Source organism: Pteropus medius, unplaced genomic scaffold (genome assembly GCF_902729225.1).
Source record: "Pteropus medius unplaced genomic scaffold, Ma_sr-lr_union100, whole genome shotgun sequence".
In the NCBI taxonomy this organism is placed as follows: Eukaryota; Metazoa; Chordata; class Mammalia; order Chiroptera; family Pteropodidae; genus Pteropus; species Pteropus medius.
The window spans coordinates 42,561,330-42,583,777 of NW_024344378.1; the positions used below are offsets into that span (position 1 = coordinate 42,561,330).

Here is a 22,448-nt window from a genome sequence, read left to right on the forward strand (position 1 = left end):
TTATGTAATTTATGAAGTTATCCCCATAATAAGTCTACTACCTACCTGGAGCAATACATAGTTATTATAATGTTATTGACTACAATCCCTACGCTATACTTTACGTCTCCATGACTATTTTGTAACTGCCAGTTTTCCGAGCACATTTTATTGAAGACTGCCTTTACTCCATTGTACATTCTTCCCTACTCGGACATAAATTAATTGACCATACAGGCATGGGTTTATTTTGGGTCTCTCTATCCTGTTCCATTGATCTATGTGTCTGTTTTTATGCCAGTACCATGCTGTTTTGATTGAAAGTTCTTAATTTTGCTATAAAATGCATTGATCTTTTCTTTATAGATTTTTGCTTCATATTTAATAAATCCTGTTCTACACCCAATGCCTTAAAAATATTCATCTTTATTTTTAACTGAGTTTTTAATTTTTGTTTAGATTTAGATACTAAATCTACATGGAGTTTTTGTATATGATTATGACAAACCAAATGGTATAGAGGTAGAATAAGAGAGAAGCCAAAAGAATGTGTCAACTGTGAGAATGAGAAGCTGGGCAAAGAATTTTTCCCACTTCCAAAAAGTTAGGGAGATAAAATTAAAGTTCTGAGTCTTCCTAGGAGTAAATGTCCTGTTAAACATTCCAGACTTTCAACTGAGACTTCCGAGGTGCTACATCCAAGAGTAAGGGCTAGTCATAAATAAAACAACCTTTAAAAATTAATTCTATAATTTTTCATACATAATGCCCAGAATCCAACCAAAAATCATCCAAGATACCAGGAGACAAGATCAGATACTTGAAAAAACAGAAGAAAAAACAGACAATAGAAACAAACTTACAGGAGAGCCACATGTTGAACATATCAGATACACAAATCAACTATAATTGAGATGTCACTAAAAATAACAGAAAGATAGAAATTTCAGCAGAGAATTAGAATTTGGAAAGAACTTAAATAAAAACTATTTCTGTTTGTATTTCCATAGAAATATAACTATTTTTTAAAAACAAATGAAAATTCAAGAACTAAAATGTATAGCAACTAAAGTGAAAAGTTCACTAGAATAACTTCAAAATGACTGAATAAGTATAAACATCATTAATTTGCAGATAGATTTAAAATTAAAATGCGTGAAAATATCATTTACAATAACAAAAAAACAAATTCACTGTTTTTGAATCAGAAGATTTGTTACTATTAAAATGTCAGTTCAAATTGTACACCTGAAACTTACTGGATTTCGTTAACCAATGTCGCCATAATAAATAAATAGATAGATAGATAGATAGATAGATAGATAGATAGATAGATAGCCAATAGAAATACCAAAAAAAAAAAGTCAGTTCAGCACAAATTGATCAATAGATCTAATTTAATCCCAAACAAAATCCCAACAGCTTTCTTGCAAAAACTGAGAAGCTGAAATAAAAATTATTTTGATTTGGCCAATCCAAATTCTATGTTCCTTGCATTTTTGTGGAAATAATTTTTATTTCAATACTTACTATGAAATACTGTACTCAAAACAATGTATTATTGGTGTAAGAATAAACAGGTGAATTCATGGAACAGAAAAGAGTTCCGAAGCAGATTCACACAGATATATAGTCAATTGGTTGCAAAAAAGGTGCAAAAGTAATTCAGTCAAGAAAGGGTACATATACTATAGACAAAACATGTAATCCAGCCAATTCTTAGATCATTGTTATGTGAATATTCTAAAACTATTTAAATAAAATACCAGATATAATATTTTGCCATGGTATAGATGTTAAGCATAAGGGTAAACTATAAGATCATGAGTGACCATAAATAATCACTATGTGAACTACCTTTGCTGGATCTCTACAGTTCCACCCACATATCACCTTTCTTTGCACCATCCCCCCCTAAAACCTTCCAGGTCCCATCTTCCACAAGCAAGATCTTTAAGTAACCAATGCCAACATTATTTATCACTTCAAGTTTCTAAGTAAAGACAGTAAAACAATAAAACGGAATGTAAGCTATATAAATTACATTATGTCTTTACTAGAAAAAAATTTCTAAGTCTCAAATTCTTCCTGAAAAATCAAATATATAAATACATAAATATCCTCTACTTCATATATCTTTTCTCTTTTCCAAATACTTTAAACTTATTATTTGCTCTTCATTAGGCCTTCACATTATGCCACTGGACAAAGCCCTTTAGAAAAAAGCAAAACCCAAAGCAGAAAACTTTTTAAAATACATTTCTAGTATCATACAGAGTTGCTTGAATCTAAATTCTTTCTCTTGATACTTCAAGTTCTCCACTGAGTTAAAAATTCCTTCCAAGTTTTTGAAATGGTGCTCTCACAATCACTATCTCTGCTATCCATAGGATAAGCATTGGCCATTCCTCAAATTCCAGAAAGATTCGCAGCTTCACTTTCCTCCTGCACTCAAGTGGCAGTGGCTCAATTTGGCAGTTTGTCAAAAAGAATTACAGTATAAAGCACTTGGTGATTTTTAACAGAATGTATTTGTTGTATATACACCATATGCCATATATATATATGCATATGTATGCGTATATATATTTCATACATTATAATAGAACACAGTTAGAGAATATACTGTATAATCCTAGAACCTAAACAGATTTCTCTTTGAGAAATTCTCTTTAAAATAACTTATTTTTATTGAGCTAAAAGAGTTGACTGACTTTTATAAAACACCATTTCATGAGTTATTGTAATTATTGTTCCCTTCTAAGAATGACCAATGTCTTACACATTTATTATCCAGTGGTTTATGAAAACTATGCTATTAAATCGATCACATTTTCTGAAAGAATACCAGAATAGGGTTTGTATTCCAAACCAAAGACTCAGCAAAGAAACCATAACTATGAGAGATAATGTTTCATAACACCAAAACTAAAACCATTATAAAATTTTATAATATATAGTGACAAAATGATGCATCAATTTTTGTTTACGTATAACATTTATCAGATGTTTGTTATATATCAAGGATTGCTGATAAAAAAGAAACTGGTACTTGCCGCCCTCAAGGATTTAAGAGTCTAAATTTACTGAACAAGTAAATCAATATTTGGTGTATGAGGCGGTAAGTCCTATGAGAGATGCTCAGAGTCTGTTGGGACACAGAAGAGGAGCATCTAATTTAGCACCAAGGGGTTCAGTAAACACTTCCCAGAAAGGAGGACTCAGGCTGAGCTTTGCTGCTGAGTAAGAATTGGCTGAGTGAGAAGAGCAATACAGGCGAAGAGAAGAGCTCTGCTAACAGAGGTATAGAGATGTAAAGCAACATGAACCATTCGAGATACTGAGAGTTCTTGTTTGGAGGAAAGTTTGAGAGGAGGACAGAATCAGGAAATGAGAAGAGAGAGAATGGTAGAAGCTGAATTATGAAATGCTGTGGGAGCTAGGTTTAAATGTTTGAACTTTGTCCAGAAAGATAATGCCTCTAATCCTTCAAAAGCTACAAAAATGAATTTTAATCAGGGAAGTAAAATGAGTATATTTTCATTTTTAAAACATATTTTTATATTTAGTATGGAACAAGACTAATGTAGTAATCCTGAATTCAGGAAGCAATGTGAAGAAGAAGGAACAGATCTGAGAGATAAAAGGAGATAGAATTTTTTTAACTTAAGACTGATTGGAAGAGAGGATGGAATGAGAACAAAGAATTTAAACCGTCTTAGTGACTAAGTGGATGATGGTACCAGGGCAGAGAAGACAGGACAAAGAGTGGTTCTAAGGTAGCAGGGAGGAATGACAAATTCATTTCAAATTATCTCGAAAATAAATTTCTATATATTGCCCAAAGAATCCCTATAAAATATAAATCACATGTAAAGTATATAACAAATAATTCCCCTGTATTAGACCTAAAGTTTGTTTTGGCTAGTATATTCATTTTAATTATTTAATTAGCAACGATTTACTGATTTTCTTAAAGTTATGTTGGGAGTAGGAGGGAAATATTTAAATACCCTCAAGTCTCTTCTATAAAGAGGAACAGGAAAATTTAAGTTTACTTATCTCCTCAAAATAGCTCCTTGAAGCAAGCTGATATAGAAAATCATTCTCTTGACCAAAGAATAATGAGCAAGTTTTTTTATTTTTTTTATATGTACCATGATTTATTTATTTAGACGTTCCATTAGTTATACCCATTTATGTAGCTTCCATACATTTGTAACTACAAATGTGATAAATATCCCTGTCCTATATCATTGTACACATGCTTTAAGCAGTTTTTTTTAAATAACCTGCAAATGAGACTTACATTCATTAGAAAATTACTGTAGTAGCAGAAGTTATCAGAAGGTGAAATATACACTTTTATTATGTATGATTAACATAGCAACGAGTCATGCATAGTTTGTGCAAAGCATTTTTTTTAAGTTTAGGAAACTTAAACCTCCAGAAAACTAAAAAATAAAAAATGTACTTCTGTGGTAGTCAGAAACTTCTATCTCCAACTGTTTACCAGGAACTTTATAATTTACGTATGTATGAGAATATACGTCTTCAGCTTCATTAGCCCCTTCTCATGATATTCTATGACAAAAAAAAAAAAAAGGTACACTTCTCTTTATTATGGATAAACTATGACATAGTGAGGGGAAGATGTTGCCTGGAAGGCCTGAACAACTAACAGAAAGAACCAGGAGTAGGTCTCTGAGCCTTGGAGCTGTTTAATGAGCCACTCTGCCTCCCACAGCTAGCTCCTCAGAGCTGTACAAGAACTAATAAACTCAGGTCAACAAAAGCAAAAGACTCACAAATCTCATTCAGTAACTAACACTAAGGATATGCAGTTTGCTCCTTACCAGGACGAGAATACTCACTTTCTTTGCGAACCTCCTCAAGTGTAGCAGTAAGCTCTTCCTTTAAAACTGTGGCTTCCTGGGCAATCTTCTGTCCTTTGTCTAATAAATTCCAAGTTGCTTCCTCCACAGAAGCTAGAAGGACTCTGGCTCTTTTTGAACGTCCTTTTTTCCTGTTGGAAGGATTCTGGGGACAATTGACAAGTGTAGTAACCTAAAATTGGAAAAATAGAAGTCACTCACTAGACGCATTTTAAGAGAACATAGTCCTGGGATATTACAGCCCAAAATAAATTGAAGTATATCATAGCAACATGACCATTCCAGGTACTATTGGTACATCCCCAAAAGTCAAGTTGAGGCACCAAGAGCGATATTATCTGCCACCACAGAGTTCCCAGCTAAAGTTAGGAAGGGAGTAACGGAGTATAAGCGGGCCCCAAAGATTAAATCTCACTGAGTTTTACTATTGGAACGATGTTTTAGAAGACAGTCTGTGCATGAACGTGTGTGTGTTGTTTTAATTAAAGAAACATCATTTGAAGAAAGAATACAAAACCTTGATAAAGCAGTCACCAATGAGAATAGAAAATTATATATCTCAAAAATATCAAATTATAAAATTTATATCACTTTGTAGCTAGCAAGCTACATTAAGAAGGAAGCAAAAATAAATATAATTAAGTCAGTAAATATTAATCTATTTTGGCTAAGAACAGAGATTACCAATATTGGGGTGGGGGGCTACTCTGAAACATATAAAGCAGTTACCTCAGTGGGACAAAGACCAAATATTTATTATAACCTACATTTCTGGCCCTTTGTAACCTCTCTTGCCCATCTCCTACACTCTCCCCTAACTCAGCTGCTATTTCAAACAAACAGATCACACTCAAAGTCCTCAATGAAGAGGCCTTCCTGACTGTCCCATCCCCACCCTCTTCCATTCTGTCCTCTCACCTACTTAGTAGTTCTTCAAAACATGTGCAGAGCCTGACATTTATTATGATTATATGTTTATTTCATGCTTCCAATACTAAAATGTAAATCCCATAAAAGCATGAAATGTGTTTTGTTCCCCAGCACCCAGAATAATGCACAAAGTAGATTTTAATAAATATTATATAAATGGCTTAATGAAAGGAGAAGTTGAATAGGACTTTTTAATGTGTATATTTTGAATTGTCTATGTTAATAATGAACATGTATTAATTTTGTAAATACGTTTAAAACAAGAATAAACTCATGATAAGAACATTATTCAGAGACAGAAATTAAGTATTTATATTTGGAAACAAAACCTCATACCAAATTACATTGTAAAAAATATTCATTTCTGATTAAACCTTGGATCCCAATAATGAAATTTGGTTAACATGTCCATATGCAAAACTTGAAGATCACTATCATAGAGGAAGAAAAAAAATAAACTTGTATCCAGTATTTAAATTAGAAGACCTGAAACTCCTATCGAGTTAGACCTCTGCATGTCATCAAATAGCTTAGGCTTATAAAAATTATGTACCACTTCACTGAAAACAAACACATACATAAACATAACCCTTCCTGCTCTGCAGCCTCTGAAGATTTTGCTTGTTTATAGAGCATTAAATATTTGTTTATTTGGATATTTGGACCCAATTTTTTAGTTAAGAACTAAGAAAGAACTTACAAGCTATGGGAGAAATATGTGGATGAAAACAATTTTTGTCTGCCCTTTTATCCTTCTCCCCTTATCCAACATACCCTCTGTTTTATTCTAATGTACTTTATTCTCATGTTCACAACCCAGAGTGAAATGCATTGCAGCAAGCCTTTGTTTCCTCTCTTGGAAAATGAGGTCAACCATATTATCCTATAAGACTATGTAAGGGTTAAACAATGTAAAATGTCTTGCAAAATGCATAACATGACACAAATATTGGTTGGCACTTAATGTGTATTTCCTAGTTCATTCCCATATGGATATAGAAAATGTGTTATGGGGTCCTTGTCAAAGGCATTCTCTCTGGGTCTAATCTTATCTTGCTCTTGGGGTCCCCCATGCTGAATGTGATGAAGGCAGCTAAAAAAGCATATTCTATATGTTTTACAAGCAGCCAAATAGTGACAAAAGTCTTTATCATGCATTATGTAAAGATGATAGTAAGTCTGATTTATTACATAGGTATTGACATACTCCAAAAAGCAAATATCTCACTATTTTCAAATTTATATATTGAGTTAAAAGATACTTGTCCAGATCAAGACAAATTATAGCACCTTGTTTAAAACCTTTGTTTAAAATGAAGAATAAGATCATTATCTGAAATGTTCCTTCAGAATGTATTTTAAGTGCCACAATTCATGATGCTTCCCACTGAACATTCCTCTAGTATTGTTCAGATCCTCCATGCTCCAAATGTTTTCCATAGAATAGCTTGTGTTTTGAAATTTAAATGAGCATTCCAGAAATGCTTTATTCCCTATAAAAATGCTGGAGAAGAAAGAAATGTGAAAAGAACGTTGTATAACACTGTGCTCCCATAAAATAAAAAAAAATGCAATTGCAACTTACAAATTATTCACTTTTATAAATCATTTATGTCAGTGTCTTCTTTTAAAAAGCTTCGATATGGTTAGTTCTTACTGATTAAACTAAAGTCAAGTAAAGTTTTCAATAACTTATTTTATTTCAGAAAGTAAATATGGCTTGGTAATCCTTTGAGAGGGGAATAAACTTTTTTAAACCCCAATTCACCTATAGTATCTAATGACTCCTAGCAGTGATAAAAAATGATTCTCACCAAGGGTTGAGGGGTGCATATGTTATTTTAAAAGGTCTCCCATCTCTTGAAGGAATATCAGCAACCAGTAAAATGAGCTTTCAAGTTAATGTAAAACAATTCTTGTCTCTTTAGCAATACAAAATCAGTTACATTTTTATAAGAGACACAAAAACTTTAGTTGGAATTTACAGCAAAGATGATTCTAATGTAGGGTCTTGCCAACCTTTCTGTCACTGAGGCACAACCTGTCTGTTTTTCTCAGACCTTGGGGAGCCCCTTACATTGTGGAACCCCTTCAACACCAGGCTTGCAGCTCTTAAAGAACTTGGGTTTTCTCACTTTTCCTTGGTTTGTAAATCTCTGCTAGACCACAGAAACATCTTCATCACAGACAAGAATGTGTTCCTCATGAAATGGCCCAAATTAGAGACTTTAAGTAATATTGTTACCACTGGAGCGATTGGAGTTCTGGTAACACACACACCTCTAAGTTCTTTTCACTACCTAAGAAATGAATTTCAACTCAGTGAACATGAGAAATATTTGTTTATTAAAAGCACATTATGAGATAGAAGACAGGTCAAGCCTAAAACCAGCTGGCCAAGTGGAAAAGAGGTTACGTACCCCTAAGAAGTGAGTACAGGTTACAGCCAAGGAAGATGGAAAGCTTTAACATTGGGGAAGGGAGAGGTCTCTCTGCATTATATTTGGGGGCTGTGATGGGGTGGTCCTAAAGACATTCCTAGGTGACTGACAAGTGAGGCCACCTCGACTGACACCTGGTTGCTCTGTAACTGCCTAGTATGCATGTGCTTACCCAGAATTCAGTCTCTTATAATTAGATTCATGAATTTCCAGGCTTAGTCATGAGATTATAATGATGGTATAATGAGGCTGAAGTTAGGGGCAGTACTTTCTGCGCATGCGTTTGTAGCTGGTTTAGGACAGCAGCTTTTATGGCCTTTGTGCTCTAGGATTTGGGTAATTTATAACCCTAAAAGAGAGGTAATTCTGGGAGGTCCTTGAGGAAGGTCTTCAAGGGAAGTTTCTATGGTTACAGAGCTGGGCCCCTATTCCTTTGTTCACCTGTTGTTCATGTCTGACTAGCTACCTAACAATATGAAAAGAAAAATTTCCCTACTTTGTTAATTCTGCATGTTGAAAATTCCATAAAACCAGGTATATTTTTAATGGTATATAATATTTATATAATAAAATTTAGAGCACCCCTAAAAGGGGTTTTCTAATCTTTCCTGATTCAGGTGTGCTTCTCTAGATGCTTTAGAGACACCAAAAATTAAATTGACACATTTAGTGAACCAAGCCATCAACTGTCACTGTATAGGGTAACACTAGTGCACAATAGGAGCATTGCAGAACATGGTGTGAGGTTGTGATTGCATCAGTGCAACAACTGCTTTAGTATCTCAGACTAACGTTAGCTTTATGGAACGTCTTCTCTAATGCCAACTTGAATGACACATTTATATTTTATAATCATGTTTTTTCACATTCTTTTTTTAATTCTATCATTATAATATAAAAGGGCCATGTTAACAGCCATCTCTCTTCTTGTTTATTAGCTAAAACATTTTAAATTTTAACCTTCCTCCAATAGCTCACGGGAGCCTTCATGGCTACTTTTGCTTCCTAGAGTTAATTTTAACATGTAAAATAAAATGTAAGACATTTAAGCCATGTTAATTAGCTTAAATTTCAAAGAGTACTGAAAGAAATTAAAAGGGTAGGAAAATAAAGTTGCCTATAGATAAGTAAAACCAGTGATCCCTTTAAAGTAAAAGGTATTTAGTCTTACATGGTGCGGAGGTGGAGAGGAGGGGGTGTCCCTTCAAGTCATTGATAATTTCAACTGTTCCTTATTCCCTACCAAAAACAACCTTCACTGTATGAACAAAAGTACAAGGAGATTGAAGTGTTGGGAACCCAGCAAAAGCATACCCCTCAATTAACATTCAACACTTCCCCAAAACCAACTACAATCTTCTTTTAGTTCATCTCAGGCCAATAAACATTTATTGAACACATATGTTCAAAAACAATACCCTAGACACTTAGAAAATAAAGATAAGTAAACTCCCAGTATGGGAAGAGAGATACAATTAGCTGTATATAAAAGGCAAAATAACTGCTTACACTTATAAGTACAAAGAAAGTCCTAAAGGGATTGCAAACATTCACAAAAATTAAGTACGACTTCCAAGAACAGCCTTTAAGGACAATAGTTTTCTGCCAGGAGAGACAGAAGGGAAGGAGAGCCAGGTGAAAGGAACCATTTGCAAAGGGGCAGAGATGGAAATTATTTTTGAGAGTAGCAGATAGTTGTTTAGCAAAGTGTGGGATAAAAACAAATTTGGGCAAGAAATGAGACTAGGAAATAGGCTGTAGCTTAAATATAGTGTTAAAAGACAAAGAAAGAGTTAATATTTCATTCAATAGTCAATAGACAGTTCACACAGCATGCCTAAAGTGGAAGCCTTCTTCCACCAGCCTTCCTCTCCTCATCTTATTTCCTACCTCAGGACTGACACATCTAACCTGAGGAAGAAACCCAAAGGTCCTCTGAGCTGTTCCCTCACTCATCCTTGTCTCTAGGTTCTTTATATTGTCTCTTTAAAAACCTTGGTTTCTGTCACCTCCTCTCCAGCCCACAGCCATTGCTTCTTATAGCTGCCTCTGGATTACTGCCCTAACATACATTCCTTCCAAGCCACGCTCCATGACATGGAAACAGAGGGCCTCCCAAAGCTTCAATCTCAGCACCATCTTCTACTTTATCATTATGAAAAGTAGATGCCCACATCATGTTTCCACACCCATTCTCTACTCTCATTAGAGCCATCGCTCTGCAGTACTAATTTAACACACTTGTACCAGCTTAAAATTCTCCAATGGCTCCCTATCACCTACAAGATAAAATCTAAAACATAACTTATAAAGCAATTTCTGATCTCACTTCTGACTAAATTTTCACTCTCATCTTCCATTCACAGAGTGACCACAAACTACCTGTTAGGCCTAGAACAGGGAATGTTTGGCAGCCTTCACCTGGAACAACTCTCTCCCCTCGTATGTACCTCTCATACCACTCATCAGTGTTTTGTAATTAGCTGTTAACGGACTGCCTCCTCAGCTTCACCATAAACTCCACAGGAGCAGGGGCTTGAGTCATCTTGAACACCAAGAGCTAGCACACTATAAATAATAAAGGGTGGTTGACATAGTGAAACATGAATGAAACTCTATATCTTAGAAACCTTAAACCAAGAGCCACAATGTCGAGTGACTTGTATACAGTTACAAAGAGACCGAGACCTACTAGTTAGGCCAAAATTAAATTTAGTGATAGCACATGGTAGTTCTCATCAAAAGGAATTCCTTAATGTGAGAGATTCTATCACTTCCCATGTCTAGGTATCATGGAAAAGCAAATTTTCATAAATTCTGAATAAATAAGTCTCCATTCATATAGCTTATTGAGGGTTTGATCAGTTCAAAGTGATCTAGAATCAAGTAGATATTTTTTAGTTACATGGTTCATTTTTAAACTACAAATAAAAAGGGTAGGCACACAATTTTTATTACAGATTTTCATTTTTTAATCCATGTATTAGGGCTGCCATAAAGTACCACAGAGCAGGTGCTTAACACACAGAAATTTATTTTCTCACAATTCTGGAGGCTAGAATTCCAAGATCAGGGTGTCAGCAGGGCCTGAGGTCTCTCTCACTGGCTTGGAGATAGCCACTTTCTTTTTCTGACATGGCCTTTCTCTCTGTGCATGTGTCCCTGATGTTTCTCCATGTTCTAATTTCCTCTTATAGAGACACCAGTCATTTTGGATTAGGGCCCACCCTAAGGACCCCATTTTAACTCAGTTACCTCTTTAAAGGTCTTATTTTCAAATGCAGTCACATTCTGAGGTACTGAGGACCAGGGCTTCAACATATGAATGGGACAGGGGACACAATTCAACAAATTACAGTCCTCACCACAAATGACACAAAAAGTATAAAATGACCAATACCTTTTTAAATATAATTCAGGGTTTTGTTTGTTTATTAGGTTAACAACCACTGCTAACATGAGCTATTACTTGAAGCTATTGAGGGACAATAACAAAGCACATGTAGATCCCTCCCCAACTCTACCAGCCCTCTGGACCGTGCAGATGGCATAACAAAGCAAAGAGATTTACATGTCAAATAAAACCAGCTGTAGCTAAATGTTCTAATCCAGGAAAAAAATATGAACTCAAATACAACTAGGAAAAGGCCACACACTGAGACTAATATTAAATATTAGTTTCTTCCAGTTTTTAGATAGCTACTTACCACCCAGAAACAAACAAAAAACAATATTGGACTCCACCATTCATTTATTCAACAAAATAGTTAGTGTGCCTGCACTGTGCCTGGAGGATATGGCAGTGAGCCTCATTCTGCTGAAGGGAGACAGAGAATAAACACATTCATAAGTAGTTACGTAACACAATAGCGGGTATTAATATGTGCTATGAAGAGAGTAAAGAAGAGTAAGGGAATAGATGAATGATGGGGAATGGTTAGTTTAGATCTAGTATCAGGGAAAGCATCTCTGATCAGGTAACAAGGGCCCCAAGGAAGTAGAGGAGTAAGACATTTAAATATCTGGGGAAAATATTCTGAGCAAAGGCAACAGCAAGTGCAGTCTCCAGCAGGGGAGCTTAATCAGTGTGTTCCAAAAGCAGCAGGAAGGCCAGTACACCTACTGCAAAGTGAGGAGATAGCATAAGAGATGAAGTCAGGCTGGCATCTAGGCACCAAATCATGCAGGCCATGTATTCACCACCAACACTCTCAATTCTATTCTTGTGATTGGGAGCCATTGCAGGTATTAAACAGGTCAAAGTAACATGATCTGACTTAAAATTTTAAATGATCATTCTAGCTGCTCTGAGAGAATAGACTGGGGATTGGGTGGAATGGGGTAGAGAAGAATGAGAAATAGAAGAAAAAGCGGTTAGGAGGCTGTTTCACTAGCCCAAGTGGAGAACAGACTGGCTTGTTCCAGGGAGCAGTGGTGGAGTTGAGAAGTGACAAAATTCTAATATTTTGAAGTGAGTCAACAAGGTTTGCTGACAGATTGGATATGAGTTATGAAAGAAATATGGGGTCAAGGATGACTGTGGCATTTGGTCTGAGGACAGGGGACTCAGAGTTGAGCTTTAGACATGTTAAATTTGCCTATTAGATTTGCTAATTGGAGACTAGTATACAATTCTGGGATTGAGAGATAAATTCTGGAGATGTTTCTTATAGCTTACATTTTCATTTTAATTATTCACATAGCAATGGTTTTGCTCATCTTACTAAAATGTCAAAGATATTTGAAAATATATTTGTTTTTGAAATCATGAGATTGTGTGAGATCTCCTAAGAATAAAGTATACCTAGAGAAGTTACAGGACTGAACTTTGAGTACCTTAACACTTAGAAGTAGTATTTCTCAAGAAACCCAACCATGAAGCTATTCACCTTAGGATGTGTGGCTTTTGCCATTTCACATGTAACTACTATTTAGTAGATGTTTATTTTATACGGAGCAATAATTCAGAGACAAATTCAGTCTTCGGGGTAAAAAATGCAATGTTAATCATACATTCTCCTTCTCAACAAATTTTTCCAAAAACCTACCAAGATACTGAATTAAGCAAACTAAGAAGAAATTACATTCCTGCTGCTATTTATACCTAAATCAAGCATTAATCATTCTGTGAATTAATAACCAATAGTTTATAGTAGAATACTGATTCAAAGAAGTGCTGAACAAGGAAAAGCAAGTGGACAACTCTTTCCATCAATAACCATTGATTTCTTGAAGGAAACAAAATAAGAAATGCAAGATACAATCAGGCCAAAGTTGGCTCTAAAATAAAGAATGGGTTAACCTCACATGTATTAGTTTAGAAATGTTCGCATGGTCCATTGGTCCACCCAGCCCAGAATTCCACTTCCAGCAGTGATTGATGGTGGGATATGGTTATGACCACTACTTCTGTGTTCTAGCTTTATTTAATAATCAGTTAAAACCCTAACAACTATAAAATTGAATAAATTATGCCAATATACATTGTCAACACAAACTTATGAAGTTATATCTGCCTTTTACTCACACTTTCTGTTACCAGATTCCCTTTTTCCCACTTACCCTAGACCATCAGATTTTTTCCTTTTCTCATCTAACACAAAACTCCTTTTTATTGAAGATGTCCAGGGGAAAAATATACATAATCACCTGCACATCATGTATAATAAGAGAAAACAAGTGTTAAACAAGAAAGACTACAGGTGATGATAATTAGATATGTGGGCCTCTACGGTCAAGATCTTACAGCAATACAAATGTGATTTGAATACAGCCTATCAGTAATTTAAAGATTGATGTTTAATTTAAAACTGATTAGGTTGTGTCTACATCATTTGTCAGGATTGTCTCTAAGTCAACAAAGCCATTTTTGCCTCATTTATTGGTGACAATTATGTATCAGTAACCAGCTTGAATCTTTTCAGCTAATGCTTGACCTTTGATGCCCTAAAGTCCATCCTTCAAAATATCAGGATATTACCATAGTCCCTTAATTCTACGATGCCATCAATTATAACATACACCATCAATTTAACCACTTTTCAGAATGTAAGTGTGAATAATATTTTATCAATATTGAACTTTCTATATCTAAAGCTGAGCCATGAGGCCTATTATTCCAGGGAAGGAGAGAGCTAGCTTTGAAACTCAAAGATACCATTGATCATCTTTGAGTTTCAAAGCTGGCTTTATTAAAGTCTTAAACAAAAAAATAGCTATGAATGCCATTAGGAAAAGAGAAAATTTTCCAGATTCTTTTAGCTATTGGATCCCATTTAGCAAGAGTTATATCTGCTATATATTGGAAGAAGGAGCTGACAGAAAAAGACAAGTAAGATACATGTCCTTATTTCTCCTCTCTGAGCTTCATCAGATTGAGGATCTGTGTTAGCATGATAGAAAACACTGAAAGCAGAGAAACTTTAAGTTCCACTTCTCTTAAGGACTCTGAAAAAAAATTGCTTCATACGCTCCTTTGTAGAAACTTTCTCAAGTCATGATTCCTGATGCCCCAAAGCCATTTCTGGGAAGAACAGAATCACCTGATGTAAGACTAACCACACGTTTGGAGAAGGAAGGAAGTAGGCTTGGCTATACCTAAGTCAGAGTGTGAGAGAGGCAGAGCCTCTTCAGAAGAAATGCACTGGTCCCTCACAACAGGACAATCACCCTTGAGCATCCCCTTTAAGGACCCACGGGTAGCAGTTTTCAACTCTGGCTACACAAAGTTGCGAATTAAAAGTTGAAATTTATAGTCTCCTACACTTGTGCTTCTCAAACATTAATGTGATACAAATTACCTGAGATCTTATTACTCCATAGATTTTGATTCAGTGAGTCCAGGGTGGCACCCCAAGAGTCTGCATTTTTTAGAGAGTTCCCAAACGAGCCTGACACTATCAGTTCTTAGACAACACTTTGGTGGCAGGAAGGTCCTCCTCCAGTGGCCATACTTTAGAATCACCTAGGAGGCTTTTAAAAAATACTGTTAATGCGGTCCTACTCCAGAGATTCTGATTTAATTGGTCTTAGCTCTGATCTGGGTATCAGGATGTTTGTAAGTTCCTCAAGTGATGCCTTGTACAGCTAAGATTGAGAAGCACGGGTGCAGGTGACTGTAACATAACTTCTTCATGTGATGTAACATCACACCATAATTTCGCACTTGTACATTTTGAATCTCTTTCCTCACTACCACTTCATCGACACCAAGCAAAGTCTGCCAAAACCAAGATGCCATGTGAATTAGATCACCAAACCCAATTCCAATTGTGCATGGAAGTAGGGGGTGGGGGAGTGTCCCACATCATCAGACAATTCTTGAGTCGCCAGCTAGTGTCCTACCATTCAACTCAATTCTTACACTACCCAGGATAGTATCAGATTCCACAGGTTAAGGGTTCAGTCCTACAAGACTCTCCCCGCACCTTCGGACACCAGTTGCTAGCCATTTTTACCTGGGCTTCTGACCAACTGACTATAAATTGGAAGTTTCCAAGATCCTCCCCTTGGGTTTGATTAATTTGCTACAGCAGTTCGCAAAACTCAGAGAAACATTTTACTTACTAGATCATTGGTTTATTATAAGAGGATATAGGGCAAGGACAGCCAGATGGAATTGATGTGTAAGGCAAGATATGTGGTAGGGACTCGGTGCTTCCCTGCCTTCTCCAGGCACATCATTTTCTCAGATTCAAGAAATCGGAAGCTCTCCCAAACCCATCCTTTTGGATTTTTAGGGAGTCTTCATCAGACAGGCATGACTGATTAAATCACTGGCCAGTAGTGATTGAATCTGCAGCCTCTCTCTCCTTCCCAGAAGTCAAGACATGGGACTGAAAGTTGCACCCCTCTAATCATAACCATCCCCCATCCTTGGGTGCTTTCCAAAAGTCATCTTATTGATATAAAAAAGATACCTTTATCATTCTCAACACGTAGGAAATTCCAAGAGTTTGGGGAGCTAATAGCCAAGAACCATGGATGAATACCAAATATATATGAGAAATTTATTTTGGTCATCTGAATAATCAAATATATATTTCTTATAAATCACAGTATCACATTACGAGTACCCAAAACCCTTGAGTCCACCCTAACCTAGTCCATACATCTAGTAGCGAATTGCTGGATAAGAGAGAGCTGCAGAACATGGATTCAAGACCTCTCAGCTGCAGTAGTTTTCCTAGATCTACTACTAATAGTCCTACTAGGACCTCAGAGAACTAACTGAGCCTGTTCCAGAGAGTTGATGCAGGAAGTAACCCCAGAAATTCCTTATAAAATTATTCCAGATGGGTACCACGAACTCCATTAAAAAGACATACAAGGGGTACCATTTTAGGTGAAGCCTTTGGCCAAGAGGCATAACCATGCTCACTACTGGCTGAAATAATAGCCAGCACAGCAGTTCCTATATTGTAATTACCTGGGGGCTTTAAAATTACTGTCTGGTCCTACTTCCAAAGATTCTGATTTAATTGACTTCCTGGGCATCAAGAGTTTTAAAAGCACCACCCCCTCCAGGTGATTTTAATGTGCAGCCAAAGTTGGAAACCACTGGGCTAACAGGATCTCAACAGTAACAGGAATTTTCTGAATTGCCTAGTTAGCACTCTTGCCCCAAGTGAGGCTTTTATGTCTCACAGGGCTTGGCCACAAAACACACTATCATAATTTATCTCACAGCGGGGCTCCTGTGTGTGGGATAGTGCCTATTTCTTGCCCTTCCTTAACCAGTAAGTGCAGAGTATCTCTACAAGAAAATGGTCACTCCAGAGCTGCGGTCTGCAAATTAAGTACCTAGGGCCAAATCTGACCACTTGTGCATTTTTGTAAATAAATTTTTATTGAAACACAGCCATATCCTTTTGTCTACATATTGTCTATGGCTGCTTCCAAACTACAACAGCAGAGTAGTTGCAACAGAGACCCTATAGCTGTCAAACTGAAACTATTATCTCTTCAGAAAAAGTTTGCTGACCAGTGGTTTAGAGTCATCACTTTGTCAAGCCACAGCAATATCTCCTGAGACAAGCTGGGTGCTCTGGAATAGCCCAGGGGGTTCTACGAAGGGTAGAATCACACATCAAGCAGTAAAAATAACCATATCTGTGGAGATATGGACTCTTCTATCCTTTCAGACAGCTGAACCACAATCGCTCCCTTCAATCTAGCATTTTCCCCTGAAAGGACAAGTGGATCTGGACTTATCAATCTAATCACCTACAGAAGCTGCCTACAGAAGCAGTTTATAAGATCCTATTGCACAGCTAAGCTAGAAAAGGATATCTGTGGGATTATTCTGAATTTGTGGAAGAAAAGATGAGCTATGATTGAAAAATAAAGTGTTAACAGAAGTAGAGTGGATTAAGGATGGTCAAAGAACCCAGAACAACAGGGAAGCAACTGGAATGAGTAGAAAGAAAATCAGAGTCTGATGGAATAAAAGGTCTAGGAAGCAAGCTGAGAAAAGGTGGAGCATGTACAAACTGACATCTACCCACAGTTAATCTCAAAGCCACCAGGTTCTTATGGTGGGAGCATCCCTTGTATGCTCAACCACGCACATCCCAGCTGGACTCACACTATTTTAATCAATTAGCTACCAGTTTATCTTATCCTTATATGGCTTTCTTTTCTTGACTATTTGTTCCTCAAAGAATACTATAGCCTAACAATTCTCCCATGGGAGCAATTTTCTGGCAGTAAAAGAATGCAAAAGTAGAATTCACTTTATTAGAGTCAACTTAACTACACTGAATCACCCTAAGCTTTAAAACATTTTTGAGGCAGAATTAAGTTTATTTCTTTGTCTTATCATGAAAATAACATCTTTATACCTATTAAGCCTTGAGCCTGTAAGTTAAAAAACATTTAACTTACTAACTTTTAAGGTTACTTTTAAGGTTATAGTCAAAACTCCAATATTTGCTTATAATCTATAAAACCATTATGTGTACAGACTTGACTTTGAGATTTCCTTGGAATCTTCGATGTTAATTTTGATAAAAAATTCCAGTAATAGGATAATCAGCATGGCTATAAAAAAAAAAAAAAAGCAGCTTGGAGATAGAATCAAGGAAACAAGTAAATAGCATCATGCTCATTCAAAATGACCTATAGAAGTGACAGAAAACAACCACAAAACTTGAATTCTTTTCTAAAAGAAACACAGGAAATATATTCTAGAAAGCTAAAAAGCCAAAGCATGTCCTCTCCTAAGTGGAAGCCCATCAGATCTGTCTGTAGAACAGTAGGAAGTGAACCCTTTGGGCATCTAGGCATCTATTTGCATAAAATGACTTCATGCTTGCTTATCTTTTTTTTCTTTTTTTTTCCCTCCTCTTGAGTAAAGGAGAAGAGAAAGAAATTATGTTGAGAATGGAATGTGGCAGAGAAGTTCTGCATAGGAGTCAGGGTGGAAAGAAAAATATGATGCTTACAGGAGTAAAGATGAACTATTCACCATCCTGCTAGTTGGACTGGGTTTGACGCTAATAGGAGGGAGAAGTGATTCAAGAAGGTGAAAGACATTGTTTTTATAAGGAAACGTGTGTGACTCTAGGTGCAAGCATTGCTTCATGGGGGCCCATGTGACAGAATGAAGCACAGTTGGGAGCTGTGCTATAGGAGCTCAGTGCTATTTCACCATTTTGAGGATTCATGGCTTTGGAGACATTGAAACACAGATACCTTGGCATGTCCATTTCTAGTCTCGCAATGGAAGCATTAGCAGTTACTATCCACCATCGATAAGATGAAGCCAGATAAAATGAAAGAATATGGCAGGTAGACTGATTTGGGAGAATAGGTAAGTCATACCTCAGAGACTCCAAATTTCTGGAGTTAAGAGGAAGAGCTAAAGAGAGGCTTCACAGGAAAATCTCCATTCTAGCATAAGTAACGAAGGCAATTATAGGAACCCTGGATTGTTGCTGCTAATGGAACTTCTTTTGAACTTTCAGCCACTGATGAGGTAGGAAGCCAGGAAATCAGATTACATAAGAAAGACAAGCATCTGGCCTATGTGACCAGTGCTCAAGGGGACTGGAAACAGTGAGGCCCCACAAAGACTAGAGTATAATTCTGAGACTAGAAGGTGGCTTGGAAGTTGGAAGAATTCATTACAAGCTTGGTAATTTCATTATCCGTCAAAAGCAGAAATTTGCGGACTTGAACTTGAAAAGTGCTTCACTAGAATTCTTTCCCATGTCTCCACATCTTTCTGTGTGTCTTTTAGCTTTGTACATGATATAACTGTCTAACCCTAGGAACTAAATGTTAGCTCTCAGTACATAGTCAATTTCTCAGAGGATGGTGAAAGGACCAATTCACCATCATCCCCTAGAGGCATAGCTCTCATGCCGGATTGCCTCATAGGTTTCTGGCCAACCCATAACTGAGTGGTCAATAATTCAGTTGACTACCATGATAAAATCAGCTATGACAGGGTAAAAAGGTGATTTGACAGCAGATGAAAATTTAACAAAAAGGAACTCCTAAAAAAAAAAAAAGCAATGGGAAGGTAATAGTTATTGGGGCTGTTCACAAATATTCTCATTCTCCTGGGCACAAGGCAGGATCACCCATTCAGCATCCACACTGACTACTTTACTTGCTTTGGTAAAAACAATGCGGGTAGAACTGACATACGTCAAATGCAGGTGGACATTTTAGGGGTCCTTCTGTGATTCATCATGTTCTCTTTCCCCGGTTACAACAGTGGAAATAAATGTTAAGATACAGTCCCTGTTAGCCTGGGTCCCTGAGGGCCTGTACTAAGCAGAGATTCCCAACCACCTAACATTGGACATGTAACTTGAGCAACAAATAAACTTTTGTTAAGCCTCAGAGATTTGGAGATTGTCTTCTTATCACAGCATAACCTAGCTTATGCTGACTGATAAAAGGGTTAGCAGATATTCTTAAACTAGACCCAATAAGTATTACAGAGTATATAAAAACCCATTCCAAAAAGACTCCCAGAAATAAATGGGAGACACTATGGAAGCAGAAACTGGGAAAAGGCCAAGTTTTCCTAAATAACAAACAAATAATGTTTGTAACTTTTGATTTAACTCTGTATTTGCCTCTTGAAAACATGGGATATATTTATATTAGAATATACATTTGAACCTTTGCCCAAAAAAAACTTTATAGGAGATAACACATTATAAGTAATTCGTTATTGTTTTTATCTTAAAGGGTTTTTAGTAAGTCAATTCTTTTAGCTTACATTCAATATGAATCTGACACATAGCAAATTATATTTTGTGGAAAATTAGATTATAGACACTTCCATCATGTAATGACTAGCATAATCTAGCAGTTTATATCTCCTTCAAAGAGTATACAACATAGAGATGTAAATTCTTTTCATTGCAATTCTGCATAAATAGACTTTCTGCACTGCACTGCCAAACTCGGATCTTGAAAGTGATAAAGTGCAGATGCCTACAGTTGCAATCATAAAAATGTAATTGCTGAGAAAAAAATATTTCTGATCCATTGGAGAAATTTATTACAGAGGGATACAAATGTGTACGTTATCACACAGAGAAAATGAAAGCGATGATTGAAATATATCCCAGGCTAAACATCCCTGTAAAATGACCAAGTGATTTACCTGTGCCTAAGAGAAAAAAAAAAAAGGTTAAAGATAAATCAAGTTAGTGAGGAAGACTCTGGTAACTATAAAAAGAGCAGAATAAAGATTTATAAATAAATGAATTTAGAAGCTAGTAACATAATAGTATCTACAACCAATTACTCCAAAAAATAAAATATAATTTTGAATTTGAGTTACATATAAAGGCGGTTAATAATATCTGTGGAATCTTGAAAGCAAAGGAATATAACATGAAGATAATGAGGAAAGGTGAGAATTTGTTTAATGGGACTACTAAATTGAGAACTTTATCTAGTGGCACTATGAACTTAAAAATCATGAACTTCTTTTGGAATGTTTTCCAGTGTAAATAGAGATTATATTACATATTTAAAATAAACCATATAACTACTTCAAATTAAACACTGAAAAAAAAAGAATGTGATCAGCTATTTCATTCTATTCTAGAAGAAAATACATTTAATGTAATTTAATGTGATTTTTTTACTTATATTAATAGGTGATAGATCAAAGTGATAGATGCAAGAAGGTTATGCATGAATAAATAACTCTTTGACTTTGAAATGTACTGCTTTTAATAAGGAGAATCCCATTACAATGAAAATCAAAAGTGTGTCCAAATAATTTTGTTGTACTAGAATTCTCCTTTATGAGATAGTTCCTGAATATAGTAAATATTCTATAAATTATTAATGTTTTTAATTTAACTTGATGAATATTGCTAAGATCTAGAAACCTTTTTTCTAACTAGGATACTGCTGAAGTAGAAGCACCTTTATGAAATCAATAAACATTTTTAAAAACAGTGACAATAACCTTAAGGAAGATAAAATTAGCAATTACACTTACTTGTAACTAAAAACTATCTAACATATAATAAGTACTAATTTCTCTTTCCCTGACACATCTACTTGCAGATCATGAGAAGTCTGAATCCAGACACCACATTAAAAGCCCTCTAAAATTAGCATAATCGCACTTTTTAAAAGAGTTAAATTTCTTTCAAATCAAATACAATTACTTCAGGTCATTTTCACCATTTTAATTTTCTAAATGGACTCAACTAATGTTTACAGATTATTATAATAGCTTTTAGACATGCCAAAAAAATACATACCAACTCTGAACAGCATGCCCTTCAATGTGAATTTGTTTAGAATACTCTCTATTGACCAGTATATCCATGTACTTGACTAAAGCAAAACATCTATTGGTTCATTATCTATTCTTCTCATGTTTTTTATTCTTCAGTACTTACTATACATTGTAATTTCCATGATATTAATACCTGGATTATGAGAGGCTCCAGTAGTTTCTCTACAGTGAATGTTTGGACATGCAAATCCTGGAGATTAATATTCAGTGTGATTGGTGTTTCAGCTGACATGCTGCCTGAGCACAAAAACAAAAGACACTTGTTACTAAAGAAAATTATGTTCCAAAGAAAAGCACTGATGAAAATCATAGAGTACATGAGATTTGTATTCAAGACCTATTCCTGATATCAGCTGTAGCTCTCAGAGGACCGGGATGCCAAGCCCACCAACAGAGAAATGAGATATTCTCCAAGTG

At 35.8% G+C, this 22,448-nt stretch overlaps 1 protein-coding gene across 1 annotated transcript in view; it reads right to left on the reverse strand.

Moving 5' to 3' along the window:
- The window catches only part of CTNNA3 (catenin alpha 3), a 1,416,183-nt gene that overhangs the window by 1,325,646 nt on the left and 68,089 nt on the right, over window positions 1–22,448 (reverse strand). The window contains exons 3-4 of the mRNA XM_039871928.1: window positions 22,165–22,268; window positions 4,854–5,046 (exon numbers count right to left, since the gene is read on the reverse strand). Coding sequence (XP_039727862.1) covers window positions 4,854–5,046; window positions 22,165–22,263 — 292 coding nt within the window. The 5' untranslated portion in view covers window positions 22,264–22,268. The remainder of the gene's footprint in view (window positions 1–4,853; window positions 5,047–22,164; window positions 22,269–22,448) is intronic.